The 22,022-nt window shown below is 50.0% G+C and overlaps 1 protein-coding gene across 4 annotated transcripts in view; it reads right to left on the bottom strand.

Annotated features, from left to right (window-relative positions):
- Window positions 1–22,022, bottom strand: part of CLCN6 (chloride voltage-gated channel 6) — a 34,339-nt gene that overhangs the window by 3,210 nt on the left and 9,107 nt on the right. Inside the window, exons 5-23 of one of the 4 annotated variants that reach the window (XM_020895206.2) lie at window positions 19,711–19,777; window positions 17,783–17,889; window positions 17,129–17,255; window positions 16,005–16,072; window positions 14,674–14,732; window positions 13,687–13,819; window positions 12,561–12,674; window positions 12,147–12,313; window positions 11,479–11,605; window positions 8,762–8,888; window positions 8,335–8,488; window positions 7,834–7,993; window positions 7,638–7,744; window positions 6,474–6,660; window positions 5,376–5,533; window positions 5,103–5,259; window positions 3,384–3,491; window positions 3,116–3,241; window positions 27–378 (exon numbers count right to left, since the gene is read on the bottom strand). In XM_020895206.2, the coding sequence (XP_020750865.1) occupies window positions 376–378; window positions 3,116–3,241; window positions 3,384–3,491; window positions 5,103–5,259; window positions 5,376–5,533; window positions 6,474–6,660; window positions 7,638–7,744; window positions 7,834–7,993; window positions 8,335–8,488; window positions 8,762–8,888; window positions 11,479–11,605; window positions 12,147–12,313; window positions 12,561–12,674; window positions 13,687–13,819; window positions 14,674–14,732; window positions 16,005–16,072; window positions 17,129–17,255; window positions 17,783–17,889; window positions 19,711–19,777 (2,256 nt within the window). In that variant the 3' untranslated portion in view covers window positions 27–375. Of the gene's footprint in view, window positions 1–26; window positions 379–3,115; window positions 3,242–3,383; window positions 3,492–5,102; window positions 5,260–5,375; window positions 5,534–6,473; window positions 6,661–7,637; window positions 7,745–7,833; window positions 7,994–8,334; window positions 8,489–8,761; window positions 8,889–11,478; window positions 11,606–12,146; window positions 12,314–12,560; window positions 12,675–13,686; window positions 13,820–14,673; window positions 14,733–16,004; window positions 16,073–17,128; window positions 17,256–17,782; window positions 17,890–19,710; window positions 19,778–22,022 lie in introns of those variants that run through there. The other 3 variants (XM_020895135.2, XR_002314203.2, XM_020895373.2) reach the window with 3 other exon arrangements.

The raw sequence follows: 22,022 nt of genomic DNA, 5'->3' as shown, positions 1-22,022 counted from the left end.
TAGGACCAGGAAGAAATGACCAAGGTCACCTGCAGAGTGAAACCCACTGGGACGAGAACTGACTGACAGGAGTGAACAGAGCTTGCCCAGCCTGTCTCAGGTGGCAGGGCCAGAATCAGGTCCCGGAAGGACGAGGGCAGACTCGACAACACAATCAGGACACTCGTTCTAAAGGGCACCTCATTTCTAGATGGAAATGAGATACAGAGAAAGCTCGGGATCGCAAGCTGGAGGCCAATGGGACAAATTCAGCCACAGAGATTTGAGCTTGGGCCAGCTGGAATCTGGATACGAATGTCTTCTTAAGCAGAGCTCACGGTCTGTAGCTTCACAGCCACCACACCCAGCTGGCATCACCATTCAGGACTACCTGAGTCACTGTGATATTAGATTTATAGTAAGAAAAATATATTTGGTCATCACCCTAGTTTCTGGCACAAAGCTCTTAAAACTCAGCACTTCCTAAGTGGTGAATAATAAGGGTGTCTTGTTATTCGCAACAAGCCCCTTTCAACCGCACCTGAGTTATGCTAATGATGTCACTTCTGGGAAGCCTTTAAGGATGGAGGTTGGTTTTTCAGGGAACCGAGTGTATGACTAGAGGATTGGAGCTGTCAGCCCTACCTCCCTGGTGGGGCGGGGGGAGGGGGCAGTGGGAAATGTTGAATCCATTGCCAATGGCCAAAGATGTAACCAACCACACCTGTGTCATGAAGCCTCTATTAAACCTGAACCACAGGGTTTGAAGAGCGTCCAGGCTGGTGAACCTGTGAGGTGATAGCAGGGTGCCCAGCCTGCCAGAGAAGAGGTAGGGCTCAGCCTCCCTTCCCCCATCCCCTGCCGTGTGTACCTCTTCCATCTGCCCATTCCAGGTTATGGACTACAATCTATTATAAAAGAATATGAGGCAGGGGGTTGGGGGGGTTGGGGGGGGGGCTTTCCTGGTGGCTCTGTGGTATCTGCCTGCCAGTGCAGGAGACATGGGCTCAATCCTTGGTCTGGGAAGATCCCAAATGCCATGGATTAGCTAAGCCCGTGAACCACAAGCACTGAACATGTGCTCTAGAGCCCAGAAGCCGCAACCACCGAATCCCACCTGGCTAGAGCCTGTATTCTGCACAAGAGGAGCCAATGTAATGAGAAGCCCATGCCCCACAACTAGAGAGTAGCCCCTCGCTCAACACAAACAGAAAAGCCTGTGCAGCAACAAAGACCAAGCACAGCCAATAAATAAATAAATAAATAATGGATGAATGAATGAGTAAATAAATGACTGAATGAATAAGGAAATTAATGAAAGAATATGAGTAACTGTTTCTCTGAATTCTGTGAGCAGGGTGTCATAGGAATCTCCTCTTTATAGCCAGTCAGTTAGGAACACAGGTGACAACCTAGACTTCTGACTGAGAACTGAGGTGGGGGAGGGGGGTAGGGTGAACAGTCTTGTGGGGCTGAGCTCTTAACCTGAGGGGCATGACGCCATCCCCAGGCAGACAGTGTCAGGACTGAACTGAGTTGAGGACACCCAACTGGTGTCCAGAGAACTGCTTTGTGTAGGGAACTCACCCTCCTCCCCAATCCAGCGACAGAAGCTCATCAGAGCAGGAGAATCCAGAAAACCAGGGGGTTCCCACAGTCACTGCAGTGGCTCACATCTCACTGGGTGGGTGCCCCAGAACTGTCAGCGCAGCTGTGTTCCAAGGAACACGATTCCACCTCCAGCCACTAAACACATGTAAGTGCATGCGTGCTATCGGGGTTCTGCTGGGTGACCCTCACTTTGGAGAGGTGTCATTTCCTGCAAGGCACCTAGGGGGCACTGACTGAAAGGCTCAGAAAGGTGACCATTACAGTGACTGTGAAAAAAAAACCTGCTTGTAAGGCTGGAGACAGGGCAGGAGATCTGTGTCAGGAATATCCCTTGGAGAAGGAAATGGCAACCCACTCCAGTATTCTTGCCTGGGAAATCCCATGGACAGAGGAGCCTGGCAGGCTACAGTCCATGGGGTCGCAAAGAGTCGGACACGGCTGAGTGAATAACACACTCATGTTTTCACTTTCACAGTGAAATTTAACTAAACATCCCACCACAGAGAACTGAGTGAGTGACCAGGCAGCCATGCAACAGAATGCTCTTGAGCCGTTAAAATGTCCTAAATAAATACTTTTTGCCATGGAAAGTCATTTCCCATAGATTCATTGAAAAATTAAGATATTAAACAGTACAGGCAGTGGTAATATTTTCACTGAAACCTGAATAACGTCTCTTAATCCTAGATGCAGAGGAAAAAACAAGAGATACTTTAAAAAGTTAACATGGCTGCCTCTACAGAGACAAGGGCTTGCCATCTCTTGCTGTTTGTTTATCTAGTTTCACACTTTTCTACAATCAAATACCAATGTTGCTGTAGTAAGAAAAAAAATGGAGTTCTAAGAAGAAAAAAATGGAGAAATCTGTAATAACTATGTAGTTTACCTTTTAATACTTTCTTGAGTAGTTTACCTGAAATTTTCTCATTTAGTGTTACAAATTCCCCTAACAGGTAGGGAACTGACCCCCTTCCCGTAAGGTGGCACCATGAAGTCCAATGAGAAGAGGAAGATTTTAGGATACAGAGAGGTTTGTTGTTTAGTTGCTAAGCTATGTCCAACTCTTTTGTGAGTCCATGGACTGTAGCCTGCCAGGATCCTCTGTCCATGGAATTCTCCAGGCAAGAATACTGGAGTGGGTTGCCATTTCCTTCTCCAGGGGATCTGCCTGACTCAGGGATTGAACCTGAGTTGCCTGCATTAGCAGACGGATCCTTTACCACTGAGCCCCCAGGGAAGCTCCAGGCCTAAGCTTTCCAGTCCCACAGAAAGGAAGACCAGTGCGACACTGGCTCCACCTGCCAGCCACACAGGAGACGGCATGTAGGAAACACCCAGGAGGCAAAAGGGGAAGGCTTCCAAAGCTGCTTCTCTCCCGCCCACCCCTCTGCACCTCACCCCTGCTGGGGGAGCGCGGAGCAGGTTGAGTCTGAGGGGCCCCCCTGTGGGGCTCTGCTGCTCCTCCTACAGCGCTGAGCTCACAGGCTCCTCTCCAGGAGACACAGCCTCCCAGGTTCTGACTCACCTCGCCCACTGCGTTCACCACTGGCAGATGTCGCAGGCCCATCGTCCTGAATAGGTTGAACACTTGGGAGACGTGGGTGTTGGGTGAAACAGTGAAGGGTGCGGGGTTCATATATGGGGTGACGTCCTACAGAGGAGAGAACACGGTGACCCGCGGCCAGTCCTGCCCATCCAGGATGTGACGGTGGCTGCACAGAGGAGGAGCGGGCCATGCAGGATGGGCTCTCAGCCTCCTCACCCAGCCCCAGCCCCAGGGAAGCCCTGCTCACCACAATCATGCGCGGGTTCAGCAGGGTCAGGTCCAGGTCATGGATGTCGGGGTACCTCGGGTAATCCTCGGCCATCTCAGCGTAGGAGAGGCGTGGCTGGTTGGCGCTCTGCAATCCCAACCCAGACATTGTCCTTGCACCGGATGTGGTCACTGGCGGGGCCATGTTTAGGGGACCCTCCCTCAATGTCTGAGAGCTGGGCAGGCAGCACAGGGCCAGGATAGGTGCTCTGGATTGAGACCTCCTGCTCCAAAGCCATTTCTTGGCCAATTCCCTAGCTGTGTCCCCTGAGCTGGTCTCCTAACTTCTCTGAATGTCCCTTTCATCTGGAGAACAGATGTGAGCTATTCTAGAGTTTCAGTGAGAAAAGTGCTAATAGTAGCTGTAGCTGGAGTGACTTAGGTCTCCTAAAAGATCTGTCTGCATCCTAATGCCTAGAACCTGTGAATGTGGCCTTCTTGGAAACAAGGCCTTTGTGGATGTAGTCAAGGTAAGATAAGGTCACATGGAGGAGGGTGGGCCCCAAACCCAGGGATTGATGTCCTACTAAAAGAGGAGAGAACACAGACAGAGGGCCAGATGATAAGGAGGCGGACACGAGTGATGTGCCTCCAGCCAGGGCAGGCCGAGGGCACCCACCACAAATGAAGGCGGCAAGAATCCTCTCCTGGAGCCTTCAGAGGAAGCACAGCCTGGCCGACTGGGCATTCTGTCCCAGAGCCTTGAAAACTGAGCAATGATACACTGCTGTTGTTGGAAGTGCCTGAAGCAGGTCGAGTCTGAGGGATTTTGCCCAGTTTGTGGCAACTGGAAACAGCAGCCCCAGGAAAGTCAGCCCAGAAAAGTCACAAAGGAACTTCGCCACTATTCCTGCATCCTGAGTCTCCTGGATTGTCCCTCAGCTCTCAAGGCCACTGACCGTCAGAGGGCACCGGGGCCACCACCATCAGCTCTCAGGCCCGTCACTACTCCTCCCCAACCCTCCTCCCCTTCGCTCCCCTCGGCCCACAGTCTTTGCTGTCCACTGCTGACCCCCAAGGCTTCCCCAGGCCAGCACTGGTGGTTTCTGTCGGCAGGCAAGGCCCTGTGTAGTCTGGCCTGCTTCATTCCTCCAACTCTCGTCCTTTGAGCCATTCCAGTGGAGTTGGGCCTCCCATAGGCCATATCCCCAAGCCCAAGCCACTCCACCCATGGCCCTTCCTGTCCTGCCCACATGACCTGCTCTTCTGCGGGCTAGTCAGACCACAGGTGACCTCAGGCTAGCTGCCCATGGGCAAGACCCAGAGGAAAATCAGTTTGGGAACTAGGTCTCTGGGTGAGTTTTTCAGTCTTCTTTTTTCAGGCTCCATCTGAAGGGGGTGAAGTGTGTCGCAGGTCACTATACGGACCACTCTGAACACACAAAAATCAAAGAGAAAAAAAGACTACTGGGGAATGAACGAGAACAAAGGTATTTCTTTGTTCAAAGAAATGCACTTTGTAACAAAGTGCATATATGGCAGAAATTAAAGTGTAGAGGTTATATTAAAAGCCTCTGGCCAGAAGGACACTTAGCAACAGGTGCAGAGACTAAGGGGCGAGGCCCTGGAGGGACTGTGAGCCCTGCTCAGCGTCAGGGCAGTGGGAGTTGCACACACTGCTCGACAGCAGGTGTGGGGACTGTGTTCCGAGTGCCCTTGTGCTTTCCAGAGGCCGGTGTGGACAAGAAGGCAGACTCACCGACTGGCTTTCAGAGTAACAGACTCCTCGGACGAGCAGGGTGACGAGCTGTGAGCGCAGGATCAGGCCGTGGAAGGTCAGTGGCCGGAAGCGTTCCTCCATGGTCCAGTCTTCGCTCGGGGACTGGTCAGGGTATAGGTTGGGGTAGGGGGTGTATCTGTTATACAAAAACCAGACGCTGCCTAGGACACCCTCAGCAGGACCGTGTCCCGTCCATGGCCCCGAGCCCCGCCCGCACTCCCAAGGATGGCCCTGGGCGAGGGGCCCCCTCACCTCCGCTCCAGCATCTGCTGCAGGAGGTCCTCCTTCTCGCCCGGCTCCTCGGAGGTCACGTGCTCGTCGCACATGTTGCGCAGCTCACTGGATGGGTAGGACTTCATGGACTGGCTTCGCCGGCGCTGCTCGCCGGCACGGGTGAGGATGCTGGACTTCTGAGGATGGGAAGGGGCAGTGATGACAGATGACTGCTCAAGGGCAGGCCAGTGTCCACCCAGGGGAGGAGGTGAGTAACCCTGAGGGTCAAAAGGCACAGGCCCACGCCAGAACGGCAAGAAACCTGCATGGCAACTCAGAGACTTGTGACTCAAGGAGCCTCTCGGAGCCCAAGGTTCCTGCTGGCCCCACGCCTCGACTCCTCTGATGTGGGGACAGCAAGGCAATGCTCCCACGTTGTATCTCTGCAGGCCCGTCAACTGATGTGCCCCCAGCCTCCAAAGCTAAGGGTGGGCACACGGCCCAAGTGAGGCAGCTGGACTCTCCTTTGATGCCGATGTCTCCTGGTACCCACAAAGGAGCCGCCAGCCACCTACTCACCCAGGGTACACTGGGTGTTCCTCAGCTTCCCTGTCCGTCCTGCAGCTTCCTAAGGACATCTTTCTTCCTTAAGTAGGTTAGAGTCCACTGATGGCTATTCAGAACCCTCTCTGGGACAACCTGCACTGAACGCTAACCACTGTTGATTAAAACCAGGCTTCCCTGGTGGCTCGGACGGTAAAGAATCTGCCTGCAGTGCGGGAGAGCCGGGTTTGATCCCTCTGTCAGGAAGATCCCCTGGAGAAGGGAATGGCTACCTACTCCAGCATTCTTGCCTGGAAAATCCCATGAACTTAGGACCCTGGTGGGCTGATTAAAACCACCACTTATCTGCGTGCTTGCTGAAGTGAGAATGAACACACATCCTGATGGCCTAACGAAGTCCTTACTCACTGTTCAGTCCTTACTCACTGTCACGCACAATGACAAGGATGCTGACTTTCACGAGAGCCAACCAGGGCCAGCCTGTCTACAGGGTGTGACAAGCATGGGGTCAGTGTGAGCGTCAGGGAACCACTTTTCCATGGTCCACCCCTCCTCGGGGGTCACTTTCTTTACCTTGAACTTGATGTTGTTACTGATGAGCTGGTTGCCCTTCATGAACTCCCTCTCGTTGCCCCGGTTCTCCGTGACCACCGGGAAGGCGTGGTGGACAGTGGTGCGAAGGATGCTGACCAGGGACTGGATGCGGGTGTGCGGGTAGACATAGGTCAGGTTGGGCTCCATGATGTCACTGGCTCGCAGTCTGGGGAAGGGAGGGAAGTGCTCCAGCCTCACGACGGAGCCCGTGACACCGGGAGCAGCCGTGACATGGCCGTGCCTCCTCTGCATACTGCCTGGACCACCAGGGTCCCTCTTCTGAACCACCTCCAGCCAATCCTTGAACACACATGTTCCTTGGTACTCCTATCCCCTTCTTATGTGCTGTATGCTATATGATGCTTCATATGCCTGGAATATGCTCTTCCCTGCCTTGTCAGCTGAGTGGGCCAACACCCTCATCTCAATACGAACGCCCCCTCCCCATGAACCCCACCCGCTTGCCCAGGTTTCAGCCATCCCTCCTCGGCACCCCACGGCGCACTGAACTGCTAACGACACGGGAATTAAAATGAAAGTCTTTGGTGTCCCTTTAGACCAGGGATGGCAACTCTCACCCACAGGTCCAATCTGGCCGCACTTGCTCATTTACATGTTGTCCATGGGTGCTTCTGCACTAAAGTGGTAGAGCTGGATAGTTGTGATAGAGACCGCATGGCCTGCGATGTTGGAAATATTGACTGGCTGGTCCTTTCTGGAAGTTGGCTGACTCCTACGGGACAGACTTTAAGCACCTCACGTGATTCCAGACATGAGAGGCCTGATGGATAAGCTGGTGTTTATGCCCAGAGGAGTCACTGCTGATAGACAACTCTTCACTGGGCACACATGAGGCAGCTTGCTCTCACTCACAAGGATCGGACGCTTAAACATTCAATCATAACATTTCCTGTTTCACTAGAATGCCATAGCAGCCGAAAAGTACATGAAGTGGCCCTGCCCGCCCCAGCCTCCAGCCATGGGGCCACTCCACTCTCCTGAAAACACTTGGGGACAGACGTGCTTGCTACTGTTACCTTCTTCCAGCCCAAGAATCTGTACTACCACCCCCTAATACAAAAGTTCCTGGGCCCTAGACTTCATAAATTCTGGAACTAGGACACAAAGAAATTCTGGCCTTACTTGTCCATTTCCACCTCTGTCTCCCATTCTAGCAACGGCACGCCTCGCAGGCCCACGTGGATGTCATAAATGCCTTTATTGAAAAAGTCCCCTGTCCATTTGGCCACCTGAAATACAAAGAAAAGGCTTGAAAACAGGCTGCTGTGGGGGGAACTGGGCCCTGAATCTGAACGAGGCCTAGAAGCAGCGTGCTCACCATCAGGGTGATCATAATGGGAAGGCCGTAAGTGATCTCGTTGGTAGACTCAATCAGGATGACCGTGAGACTGATGGTCATGCGGACAACCCCACCCAAGAAAGCCGCAGCACCAATCAGGGCAAAGGTCCCAGAGTAGATATGGCCCAATCCAATGTAGCTGGTGAAGAAAGAGACCAAGAACATGGCTCAGAATCATACAGTGTGTGGCGGGGTGACGGTAGTTTAGTTGCTAAGACGTGTCAGACTATTGCGATCCTACAGACTATAGCCCGCCAGGCGTCCCTGTCCATGGGATCTCCCAGGCGAGAATACTGGAGTGGGTTGCCATTTCCTTCTCCAGGGGCTCTTCCCAACCCAAGGATCAAACCCAGGTCTCCTGCATTGCAGGTGGATTCTTTACTGCTGAGCCTCCAGGGAAGCCTGTGGGGTTGGGTGGGAAGCTATGATTCCCACACATGTGATTATATGCAAACACACACACATGCACGCACAGAGTACCTTTTGAGGACATTGGCAACTAAACGTCCAAAAGCAGCTCCACACAGCAGAGAAGGCACGAAAAGGCCACTCGGAACAGAGATGCCGTAAGTCCAACATGCAAGTGAGAAATAGAGGACGAAGAACAAGGCCAAAGTGACAGGGCTAAACGTACCTGTGAAGCAAGAGCAGACTAACCTGAGTCCCACTGAGATGCTTACCAAGGCCTCCCAGACTACCCGGCTCCCACCAGGTCCTACTGCTTTCTGTTCGGTTCACCTCCAGTGCTGCAGGCAGAAACCCTATCTTTGTCTGGGGTGATGTCACCAATCAAAAGCCCCATTCTTGCTCAAAATTAGGGATAAGCCCAGCTGTGTCTGAGGGTAAACAGAAGGGGCAGGTGAACAATCATTTGTTCCTGCCCCAAAGCCCAGCCCCTGAGACTCACTATCCTGGTGGAAAAGCTGAAGGATGGCAGACTCCTGGGGATTGAAGAAGAGGGTGGCCATGTCATTGTAGGTCTCATTGGGACAAAAAAAGGTCTTGATACTTGAATTCACATCTTCTGATGTGACCTGAGAAGCAAGAATCAAAAAGTTAAACACAGGTCCCTGACCAGGGCACTTGATATTTCAAGTGGGACGTCTCCAGCAAGGCTGCAGCAAACCTGGCATGCAAGCTTTACTCATAATAAAACAGGTAGCAAAAATAGATTGAGATCCAAGAGCAGCCAACTGTGATACTGTATTCCTCACATTTTGAGAAAGAATCAGGATGAGGACCCTTATTCACGCACATATGCAACAAAATATAACTACACTCATGATTCACTGTGGGTCTGGCTCAGTGCTACTTCTGTCAGGGGCACTGGGGGAAGTCTGGCCCCTGGGGCCCACGGACCATGGAGGACGAGGTAGAGGCCTGACAAGAGGCCCAGTGGTCAGGTGTCTGTATAGGAGAGTCCAGGGCACTGCCTGACCTAAGACCATCTTTGCTCCAAGTGGAAAAAGCCTCTGCCCTGATTTTGCTGCAGAAGAAACCTGTGAATATGAGGCCTAATGCAGACACCTTGCTCCTGGTTGCCCATCCCTCACCTGCCTGAACAAACCCCAAATTGGGAAAAGACGGGATTTCTTCACATCCCAGCCCTCTTACCCCCTTCATCATCTTGTGTGAGCAGATGAGAGTCTGGCACTGCTATCTCATCAGAGAGGTGTTTGTTTTCTGGTTGCTGGTGTTCAGTAGCACAGAGGATGACCCTCATACCTGTCCCTGGGCAAACAGCTAATGGGTGTTACTGCAAAGCTAACTGAGGAGATGGATTGTTCCTGGATTCCATTCCATCAGTGACACTGTAAAGATGCCCTTACATGGACACTGTAATGATAGCAGGCCATGGGTTAGTATAAACGTACGAGGTGGGCCTGGCTGGGCAACACAGCCAGATGAAGGCTGCTGCAAGAAACAGGGGAGCGCCCCCTATGGGCAGAACCTGGCAGGGAGGAGCGGGCAACCGGGACGTGTGTGCACAGCTGTTGAGGGTGGACAAGCCGAGGAAACAGTTGAATAATCAACAAAGCAATGTTTCCCCAACTTAGGTCTGGAGGAACCCAGTACTGAAGGCACTCTGGAAAGAAACCTGTGGTCAGGTGAACAGAGGAGCATCACTGCACTTGTTGGAAATCAGCGTATCTGCGACGAGCAGGGAACAGGCTCCATGATCAGACAGACCTGACTTGCACCCTGTCACCCTCTTGTGACCTCGGGAAAGGTACTCCATTTTGTGAAGCTTCCGTTTCCTCATCTATAACATGGGAATAACACCTATCTCAGGCTATTACTAGCTGAATAGTCTTGGGTAAGACCTCAGTTTGCTTCAGTTTTCTCATCTGTCAATGGGGACAAGACTAGCCAGAGTGGCCGTGGTAAAAACTAAGTGAGGTCATGTACACACAGTGTTTAGTGGAACACCTGGCACACAAAAAACATGCCGAACATTCCTAACACTGGAGCTTTAAAGGCCCTGAGAAGGCCTGTGTTCAAGAAACCTACTTAGCCCTGGTTATCTCATCTGACCATAGAGTCTGTTTCTGTTTGTTCGCTCTTGAATCATGTGTATAAATGCTCCTTCGAACACACTTTGGAAAGTACTGGCCTGGTAAGGAGGTGGCCTTGGGGAATAACCAGTAACAGGGATCAACAGATTTTTCCTGTGAAGAGCCAGAGAGTAAATATTTTAGGCTTTGCAAGCCACATACAGTCTCTAGTGCAGGTTCTTGCGGGCTTTCTTTTCCCAACTCTTAGAACTGTAAAAACCACTTTTAGCTCGGGGGCTACACAATAACAAGCGGTTGCCAGGGGCTAGATGTGGTCCATGGACGACAATTTGCTGACCTCTGATTGAGTACATTGTAGCCATTTAGTGTTCCTGGGGACACTGAAGATGCAGCCATTCAAGACAAAAGCCAAAAGGGGCTGGATGGACTCAAGTAGCTCCCCAGGGGCCATTAAGATATGTACTCAGAGGACCTTCAGCCTCCACCCTAGGGTCCACTCTCAGACCCAACATACACTGTAAGCTAAGTTCCAATGCCTGCCTCACTCACCCTGCTCTTCTGGGGGAAAGCTTGTAGAAAATATCACTCACTCCTAAGAAAGGAAAGAGAAAAATGCAAAGAGGAAGTGTGCCAAGAAATGACCTGAACTCATTCAAACTGGAAGATGCACGAAGAGCCAGGACCACTGTGCACCCTGAGGGAGGTGTTCCTTTCTCCTTTCTTAAGTGTGCCTCTCCCACCCCGAGGGGCGGGCTGGGCACCTTCCAGGGGCAGGGGTTAGAAGGGGGAACTGAGGCTCAGAGGAGAAGCCGTCAGTGTCCTTAGCATCTGTTTCTGATCAGTCTTGTTCAAGAGTGGGGGTTGGGGGATAGAGAGGAGTCCGCTCTATGATGACTAGGACTGTTGACAAAAGTGAAAAAGAGCCAGTTTGGTGAACATCCTCTCTTAAGTAAAATGACAGCTACAAACTCCATCCCCACCCCCATCCCCCACCCGGCAATCTGACTCAGGTGTGGAACAGTAAACCAACACATCTACTGGCTCTAAACAGGCACATCATACATTCTTTGTGGACGCAGGACAAGGGCAGCAGGTGCAGAGGGGTTACCTGGAGTGGGATGGAGTCATTCCCAACTTGAGCCGCAGAAGTCACCTGGCGGCATTCTCCCAACACCATGGAGGCCACAAACACCACCATGGTGGTCACCAGGGACACCAAGAGGCTCTCCAAGACTCTAGGAGGCAAAACACGGCTGTTAGCATGGATAAAAAGCTACCTGGTCTTGGGAACTTGAAATTGCCTACCCCAGCCCTCCCTGCCCCCAGAGCACGCACAGCTGACCCTGGGCAGTCAGCACACGTGCAGAATGTTTCAGCGGCTTGCTGTGTTCCAGCAATCTCTATGTACAAATCTGTACAGGTGGCTAGTGGCGAGGCTGCTGCGGCCACATCATCTCTCTCTGAGAAATGAAAGGCCTCCCACTTTAAGTCCCAGGGTGAGAGTCTCATGACAGCGTGCCCCCCGACGGGGCCAATACTGACTCTGCCATGTGTCCCTGTGGCCAAGTCCAGAGAGGCCAGGAGCCAGAGTGGCTCTGATATAAGTTAAGCTCAGCCACAGTCTCTTGGTCTATCTGATAAACACATTTATGTTCTCAGTCTTAGACGTGACCTGGAAGCTGGCGTGGGAAGTGGGGTCTATTCCTCAGGAGAGATGGCCCGGTCCACACGGGGCCAGGGAGCCACAGCAGGCAGGAGAGGCAACTGCGAGGGTACCTGACGAGCTTAGGTTTCGGGTGCACGTTTCGCATACGGTACTTTGCAAGCCTCTTGTTCAGACAGTTGAACGTGGCTCCTAGGAGGCCCCCAATGACCCCCATCGCGATGAAGAAACCCAAGTCCATAGCTGTCCAGAGATGACATTTTTTATCAGAGTCAGAGCACTGAGAGAAAGGGCAGGGGAGGGAGAGAGAAAAACCAGAGTGCCCGTGAGAACAGGAAGGGGCAGGAGCGGAGAAGACAGAGACGAGAGCCGAAGCGGTGCTGGACTCCTGCCCACACTGAGCACATGCATGCAGGAGACTACGGGGCCCAGGCGCACCTACCTCTCTGCCAGCTTCTCTCTGATACTTTACTTAACAGCAATTGTCAAGGGTCAAGAAAAATTTTGCGGGCAAGGACAAAACATACCTTAAACTCGCCGAAGTTCAGCAGCCCAGGGAGCTGGAAGGAACCCCAACTTCCAAACTGAATTCCAGAACGAAAGAAGTTGAGGGTGAAGGTGGCAGACATGGAGCAGAAGAGCTGGGAAACAGGTGACAAAAACAAAAACAGCTGATAGCTGCAAGTCCTACTTCCTCCCGGACGCGTCCCTGTAAACCTACTGCTCCACACAGAGACCTCCAAGCCCAGGTCTGGACATGGGGCTCTGGTGACCACGGCCGTAAGTTCACCTCAAGTGTGAAAAGCTGGAAATTGGGCTATTAAGAGTTTCCATTCAGCCTTTTGTGGACTATTTATTTAAGGTCTATGGTGCACCAGATCCTATGCTAAAAGAGGAACAGTAAACACCAGAGGAAGAATGCGCTCCCCGAGCGAGCAGACGGGAGCTCAGTCAGGACCACAGCTGGTCTCACCTTTCCAGTCACATAGTTCGTCGTGAGAGGGTAACGTCTCACTGGGGACGAAAAGGATGTTAATATGGGAAGTAGAGAACAGTCCACGGGAGTTAATATGGGAAGTAGAGAACAGTCATAGGAGGATACAGGCAAAGGAAGTCAGTTCTCCTGGCCTCATCAAAACTACAGGTTAACCTGAAACTATCCATTAAATTGAGCCTTTTACCACTGTGATACGTCCCTTATTCACTTTGGTAACTCCCCTTGTCTCAAAGTCTCCTTTAACACTAATAAACTTTTTGTTGTTGAGTCACTCAGTTGTGTGACTCTTCTGTGACCCCACTGGCTACAGCCCATCAGGCTCCCTGTCTATGGGATTTCCCAGGCAAGAATACTGGAGTGGGTTGCCATTTCCTTCTCCAGCGGGTCTTCCCGACCCAGGGATTGAATCCAAGTCTCCTGCACTGGCAGGTGGATTCCTGGAACCACCTACAGCAGCCTTATTTTGGTTAGCGCAGACATGGTATACCTTTTCTGTTCCTTTTATTTTCAGACATTTATGACTGTACATAAAGTATGTCTATGGTAAACAGCTAAAGAGGAGAAAAAATACTACTTGTAAACGTATCGAGTAAGAGTTGTCCAGATGAAACCTGAGGTGGGGGTGGGTGGCTAAGCTCGGGGAAGGGCCTCCTTACCACTCTCCATGTGAGCCCTTGGTTCCAGAAGGACGAACCCTCCTCCAGACTGAACAGGGTACCCCCAATGGGGGCCCCAAAAGCCGCAGCAACTCCGGCAGCTGCCCCTGCTGATACAAAGTCCCGCTTGTCTCTGAGGGGTGGAGAGAGAGATGGTTTATCTGAGAAACAGTCCTCAGTCTGCCAACGGCCGTTTTCTCACTTCCTATGCACCAACATTCTATTATCTCGAGACCCAAGAACAGTCAGGGCTCACAAAGGGCTTCGGTTTCTGCAGAAGCGACTCAGCAGTGAACACAGTTCACTAACCAGCCAGATGCTCTCCCCCATTGGAACTCCGCTAGGCGGGGGGCTCCCTGACATTAGTCAACTCCAAGCATGAACTCTCTCAGAAGGCAGGTCGAAGATTTCCGGTGTCACCACTGAGCCACCAGCTCCCTAGATCTTCCTTCCAGAAAGCCCAATACCAGAGAAAATGGCCAAGTGTGGCTGCATGCAGAAGGACAGGTGACAGTGCCTGGCAGGAAGGTGAGAAGGTGGACCCCAACCCGGGTGTGGGCCCCTGACTGCAAGGGCCTTGCCAGGTGTGCAGGTCAGTAACACCTGCAAATCACACAGGGTGCAGAGACCTTCCAAGCCTAAAGCGGCGGACCAAGTAAATAAACTCCGTTCTTGATAATATGCCAATGGACTTTCTCGGTTGTATTTTTGATCTTGGACCATGTTCTTTGTTGCAGGAGATGCTTCTAGGCCCTGGGTTATGGCAAAACAGAAGCTGTGATGCCTGCTTGCCCATTGTGCTCCTAATTTTCAGAAAAATAATTCAAAGCCCACCTCCTTCCTGATGGTCAGGTTCTGCATGCAGCCCACCCAAGCTGGGGAGACTGTGAGCCCAGTTAGAGCAAGTACAGGGTCTCAGTGGCAATAAATGAACAGCTTGCTTTTTTTAAAAAAACAAAAACACCCCAATTTCTAACCTCTCCATACCTGTCACTTCGAAAATAGGGGAAGTTAAACTGGATCTTTCGTAAGGAGATGCTCTGAAACTAGAACAGGAGAAAACAGAGTCAGAGAGCGGCCCGAGGCTGCAGGAAGCCACAGCACTGGGAGTCCCTGCAGCCTGACCGCTCCTGGGCAGGAGCCGCAAGGAGGAGAGTCCAGGACAGCAGCTGCTAAAAGAGGTGACTTTGGGGAGGAACTTCTTTCCTGCCTCCAGAGTCCTAGGCTCTTCAGAAACTGCATTATGTACAGTCAGCTAGTCTGAAAGGAAAAGGGGAAACAGCTGGGCGAAGGGTGGAGAGGAACTGAAGGCTGCTACAGAAGGCAACGTGAGTTCTGCTCCGGGCGGTCACCAGGGAAGGGCCAAGTGACTGCCTGACAAATCCTCAGACTACCGCCCCGTCCTGGCCTGGCCTCCTTCTACCCGTCAGCTTACTACTGAGAGGCCGGTGCATGGAGATGAGATGAGATGAGGCAGTAACAAGAGAGATCAAAAGATGGGCTCTGGATGACAGGGACTTCTCTCTTCCTCCTGGACGACACAACGACCATAGCAACTCCCTCCCCTTAGAATGGGAGACATAAACTGTCTACAGATGACAGTTCACAAGGAACTGAGACCTTTCTCTGTGGACCAGCCTGTGAGAAGGGGAGTCTGGGAGCCCTGAGTGAGCCCCTTGGCCTCCCTGAGCCTCAGCTCCTCATCTAGGAATGATGATGATGAGGACAACTAAACCCGAGGGGGCTTTTTTCTGGTTGGGATCTTAGTTCCCTGACCGGGGATGGAACCCGGGCCTGTGGCAGTAGAAGCTCAGAGTCCTAACCACTGGACTCACCAGGGAAGTCCCTGAAGTGGCTTTAAAGACAGGAGTTGGGACAGGACAGTCTGGCCCAGATGGCACCTGATGAACAGCAGCTGTCATTCCCTTGCTGCATCCAATGGTATCAGCATTGGCCTGTGCCTGAAACCATCACAGCCAAGGCTTCCAGCCTCTCTTGGGACGCTCTGCAGGCGACCCTGTGTGCAGACCCTTGGCAAGGCTGTGGGAGCACTGGGCGACTTTCGTTTGAACTTTCTCTCTGTCCCACCTCTGCTCTCAGGACCCCACAGGGCCCCAATAAAACCTCCAGGTACCAGCTACCTGCTCTCCTGGGAGACAGACCTCATAGTTTCTCATCAACCCAAACTGATAATAGATTCCAAGGCCACATTAGGGTGCTCTTGATGGATTTTTTTGCAATTTTAACCACGGACACGCCCCTGCCCAGGAGGCCCACTCTGAAGGCCAATCCGCCCCCCACAGCCCATCAACCCTTACCTGTGGGAGGCCAGCCCCCACCACTGCTCCACTGTGGATCATGGGGCCTTCTTTCCCCACAAAGAGCCCTAGGAACAGGTGGAAAAAGGCGAGACAATCTATCAGCACAGAACAATCTTTGTTATACAGACCTTTCTCTTGACAACCACAAAACAGAGATGATCACATGACTTGCTAACAGTAAGAGTGAATCAAATCCCTATCAAATAAGAGAAAGTAACCTTGAAATTCTAAATTGGGGGTCAGCAAATTGTAGCCTGTGGGCCAAGACAGGCTTGCTGCTTATTTTTATACAGCCCAAGGGCTCAGAATGGTTTTTTACATTCTCGAATGGATACATTTTAAGTGGTTATGTAAGTTTAAGCACCTACATAATAGCTCCTTTTTACCACTTGGCCCACAAAGCCTAAAATATTTACCATCTGGCACAAAAGTCTTGCTGACTTTGCTAAAAGCCAACTTCACAAACCAACTAGACAGTTGCTCTACTTTGAAACTCATTGGTGTGCTGGTCAGACAGCTCTGAGTGGTAACTTATTAACAGCGTTTACATTTAAAAACTAACTCATCAACGAAAAGTGCAGAGATCTGTTTGAGGGCAGAAACTTCAAGGCCATATTTGCTTAATGTACACCCATAATGATTCTTGTCACCTTCACCCCTGGAAGGCTTCAAGGATAAAGGTCAGGAAGACCCTTTTGTGACTTCCCTGGTGGTCCGGTGGCTAAGACTCCAAGGTCCCAATACAGGGGGCCTGGGCTTGATCCCTGGTCAAGGAAGTAGATCCCACATGCTACAACTAAAAAGACCCTGTGTGCTGCAAATAAGAGGGCTTCTGAGGTGGTGTAGTAAAGAAATGGAGCCTGCTAACACAGGAAATGTAGGAGATGTGGGTTTTATCCCTGGGTTGGAAAGATCCCTTGGAAGAGGAAATGGCAACCGACTCCAATATCCCTGCATGGAGAATCCCAGGGACAGATGAGCCTGGCAGGCTACAGTCCACGGGGCCACAAAGAGTTGGACATGACTGAGGACACTCACACACCACAAATAAGACCTGACATAGCCAAATAAAGAAATACTTTTAAAAAAGAAAAAAAGGAGGTAAAAAAGACCCTCCTTACCTCCAGCCACACTGAACAGCACTCCAAAGACTTTGCAGAGCAGGGTCCGGAGACGCACGATTCCAGGCACTTTCACGCCATTCAGATAGCATTTGATCTCGGGGATCCCAGAACCGGCTGCCACTGGCTGAGGGGGAAGAGCAGGCACACTCAGAAACTCAGAACCCACTGGGCTCACCCTGGACAGCACTACACTCAGTAGGCCTGATGCATTTCTGACAAGTGCCTGGTGATTTAACATCTCCTGCGAGGGGAGGCTTTTCAACAATCAATGCTGCCCTTCATTTCCAGAGATTCACACCTCATTTGTCTAAGCTGGGTATTGGTCACTTTTAAAGTTCGTTAAGGTTTAAAGCATTTGTTATTCTAAGGTGTTTTTACAGTTCCCCAGGTGTTTCTTCTAATGTGCTGCCAAGGTTGAGAAGCAACCTCCTAGTCTAGATTGTTCCCCTTTAATCTCCCCAGAGGCTGAAACCACTTTCAGAAAACCTCTCTAAGTGAAAGAGAGATCACTTTTTCTACAGGAATCTATACTCTTAAGACTAAATCAGTGTCTTGACATTTCGGAAATGGAGATGGAGAAAAATGGAGTCCCCAACAACCTTGTGAGCAAGAAGGCAGGACCCCCACTGCCTCACCCCCATGACACCTCACCTCAATTAGGACAAGAAGGCTTGCAAAGAAGACAAAGGTCAAGTTGAAACCCAAGAGCTCCAGGAGGGACAGCGCGAGACAGCCTTTCTGGCTGCACTCCTCCACCGCTGCAGACATGGGGTTAAGAAAAACGAGCCTGCCAGCTGGAGTGATCCTGCCACCACTATATGAAGCAGTTTCTCTTTCTCTGAAGCATGTGGGTTGCTTACTGCACATTTTCCTGTTTTCCGCATATAAACTTCACAAAAACAAAAACTGTCTGAGATGTCTTCTACATTGGTGTTTTCAGTCATTAAATCATGTCCGACTCTTTCGCGACCCCATGGATGGTAGCCTGCTGGGCTTCTCTGTCCATGGGATTTCCCAGGCAAGAATACTGGAGTGGGTCGCCATTTCCTTCTCCAGGGGATGTTCTTGACCAGGGATAGAAACTGCGACTCCTGCATGGGCAGGCATTAGGCCACCAGGGAAGCCTTTGTCTCCTACACTAGGAACCATTTTAAAATCATGAAATACTTCAAACATTACAAGATGTACAAACATCTGTACCCTCAGAGCCTTAACAAATCTCAGCATTAAGCCACATCTGCTCCAGGTGCTTCTTGAAAATTAAAACACTAGATACCGTTCAAAACAACAAAACCCCTTGTGTTTCCCTCCCTCTCTCCTGGAAGAACCCCCTAACCTGAACCCGTGCACATCCTCCCCAGAACATGTCCATTTGCATCCACACTGTTGTGAGTGTTTCTGAAATTAAAACAGGGGCATTGCACTTGATGCACCTTCTACCCTTGCCTTCTCTCCCTCAACACTTTTTGAGAATTAGCCATGTTGATCTGAAAGCTCTGGTTCATTTAACTTCTGTGAGAAATTACACCATCCGAATTACAACTGTCCCACTCTCCCATTTGGTGTGATATTAGAGTTTTGCAATCACATCTCTGAGCATGTCCGAGGGCCACACCTGGAACACAAACACAGGAGTCAGCGAAGCACACCTTCCTGTGTACTTAATTTTCACTTCCCTGCTGGTGGTGAGGTAAGAGCTTTTCCACAGGTAATTTTCCTCTTCTGAGAACTGTCTGCTCACATCCTTTGCATTGTGTTTCTACTGAGCTGTTTCGCCTTTTTTCTTACTGAGTTGCAGCTCTCCCTCTATTATGGATACTAATTATTTGTCTCTTAAATGCACAGGGAGTAACTTCTCCTAAGCTGTAAACTTGTTTTTCAATTTGTTTATGGGGTTTTATTGTCTGAGTCTTTTTTTGTTTTGCCTATTTACCTCTTTAATCCATCTGGAATTAATATATAGTACAAAGTAAGAATCTAATTTTGTATTTTTCCAGATAGGTAGCCAATCTCCCAGCATCTTTTATTAACAAACCCATCCTTTCTCACTGATTTATAGTATTAACTCTGTCACTCACTGCATTGCTGTATGTGTATGGGCCAGTTTCTGCTTCTCTATTACTTTCCACTGGTCTAATTGGGTGTTCTTGTACCAATATGACAGTGAGTTAATCACTATATCTTAAATTATGTAAGTCTTGACATCTAGGATGGCCAGTCCCATCCACTGTTCAAATCTGTCTCAGATACTTTGGGCTCTTTATGATTCCACACAAATTTAGGAAGATAATTTTCAAGTTCCACGAACAATTTTAGTGGAACTTTCCTTGGAACCACAATCAGTTCACAGACTGATGAGAGAAAAACAGGCATCTGGGCTTCGTGTCTTATTACCATGACTATGAACATCTTTCTATTCAACTCTTCTTCTGTGTCCTTTGATAATAATGAAAAACTTTAAACCCAAGTGGCCAAAAAGTAGCTCTTCAAAGATCACATCTGTAAACTCATTTCTATGTGGGAAAGCAGGGTGAGCAACCACAGATGTTGGGGAACACTGTGACCCCTGTAAAGGATACATGCCTGCACCACTCCGAACTTGAGCTGCGTGAAGAGTCGAGCAAAGAAGTCCACGAAGAGACCCACCTGGGAGGAGCACAGGGCTGTCACCTGGGTCTCCACAGTCACCGGCACCCCCCCTGGAAACACAGCCCCCACCCCCACTGCTGGTTCTCGTTGGTCACGCGCACCCATGCTACCGACAGGCCATGTGTGAACAGGCCTTTCCTTAGTCAGGGAGTGCCCCACCTGTCTGGTCCCATGGCCCTTCTGAGGACAAAAGAAGGGGTGTAGCTAAGTTGTCAGAAGGAGAGTTACAACACAGAGGAGTAAGAATAAAAAAAGAACCTGAGACCAAGGAAGACTGCCAGTGCTTAGAGAGAAACAGTACAGAGGCGTGTGAGGGCCTGCTCTGCTCTTCCCAAAGGCAGGGTCAAAAGGAGAAACCCAAACGCATTTTCAGTGATCCTTAGCCGGGTAAGTGTAGAAAGGCTTAGGGTACCAGGATATCACTTTGAAAGCCAGTACCCACTCAGGAGTAGTATACGGCTCTTGCACGTCTGTTATTGTTCATTTGCTAAGTTATGTCCCAGTCTTTGCAACCATCTTGACTGCAGCACACCAGGCTCCCGTCCTCCACTATCTCTCAGAGTTTGCTCAAGTTCTTGTCCACTGATGATGCCATCCAACCATCTCATCCTCTGTCACTCCCTTCTCCTTCTGCCCTCAATCTTTCCCAGCATCAGGACTTTTTCCAATGAGTCGACTCTTTGCATCAGGTGGCCAAAGTATATTCAAGACTGATTTCCTTTAGGATTGACTGGTTTGATCTCCTTGAATCTCCACAATTCAAAAGGATTGATTTTTTGGCACTCTGTTATTACCCATTTAATAAATTATGACTTCGATTTATAATCACTGAATAGCCAATGGTTAGCCTGGTGAATAAGACAAAACCACTCCTGTTCCACTAGTTCACTCTCTGAAGTGCATACTCAGGACTTAACAGAGAACTGGGAAGACTTCTGACCATGTGAATTTAGGATCAAAGGCTTTGTGCCTTTAACTCTGGTCTTCCCACAAACCTGTGCCCAGGGGGCTTTTAAATATTGAAACATTGAACTGCACAGATCAAAGGAGAAGACAGCCAGTAGCAAGAGGAGATGGTTGCTACATTATTAAGGCAGGTCTGCTTTCGGAGAACAGGAGGGTGTTCTGTAGAGTTGCTAAAGTTTGACATAACAGTAGCAGAGAGACTAACACCTATATGCTAGTAACTATGTGTATTACAGGGTAATCTGCAACCAGGAAACTATATAGCAAAATAAAACAATTAAATCAGCCCACGGTGCCCCCAAAATAGCATCCATCAGAGTATTATCAAAGAGGCCTCCTGAATGCTATTAATCTTAACTAGTAAGATGTTTCTTGATCTCTGAATTTACTACAGTAAAAATCCAGAAATTAAAACCTGTGGTCAGTTCTTGTGGCTACCTTATGTTTACATATGTATTTACATTTAATGGGTATGTTATATAGAATTAAGTTTGAAACCTGTGGTTAATTCTAGAGAAAGGTGATTAATAGACTACTGCTTAAGAATACATTTACACTGTTATGGGCTAATGTTTGTGGTCTCCCCTGCCCACTCCCAAATTCGTATGTTGAAATGCTAATCCCCTCTAATTAGGAGGTGGGGGGGGCCTCTGTGGTCATGAATAGGATCAGTGTCCTTATAAAAGAGACCCCAGAGAGCTCACTTGCCTCTCCTGCCACCTGAAAACACAACAAATAGACGGCCATGTGTGAATGATGAATTGAGCGCTCACCAGACACCAGATCTGTTGGCCTGGACATTCCAGACCCCAAATCTGTTGGCCTGGACATTCCAGACCCCAAAACTATTAAAAGTAAATGCCTGTTGTTTAAGCCCCTCAGTCCGTGGTACTTTTGCTGTAGCAGTCTGGATGGATGAAGACAATCCCCTTTTCTAACACTGTACTGACAGAAAATCAGATTTGACATTTATCATTTGGATTGTCTGCTAACTCTTCTAGCTTCTCTGCTCCGGGTTGAAGCACGGTGAGTCAGCAATTATGGTTCCAGACTGCTACGACAATCTTTGGTGATGTTTCATGATTTCTTCTTGTCTGGGATTCATCTGTGAACGTGCTGACCCAGAACCCTGTGCACTCAGGCGTATTCCTCTACCCACAACTGCCAGCTCTACCTTCTAGGTAAAATGAGCAGTGTTCAGGGAAGAGGGACAGCGTAATGAGTTCATGGAGGTCCGCGATGTCCTGTTTACTGGCACGCTGTGCTCTAGCAAAGA

Source organism: Odocoileus virginianus, chromosome 11, assembly GCF_023699985.2.
Source record: "Odocoileus virginianus isolate 20LAN1187 ecotype Illinois chromosome 11, Ovbor_1.2, whole genome shotgun sequence".
NCBI classification, from domain to species: domain Eukaryota; kingdom Metazoa; phylum Chordata; class Mammalia; order Artiodactyla; family Cervidae; genus Odocoileus; species Odocoileus virginianus.
This window is presented reverse-complemented; position numbering and strand designations above follow the sequence as displayed.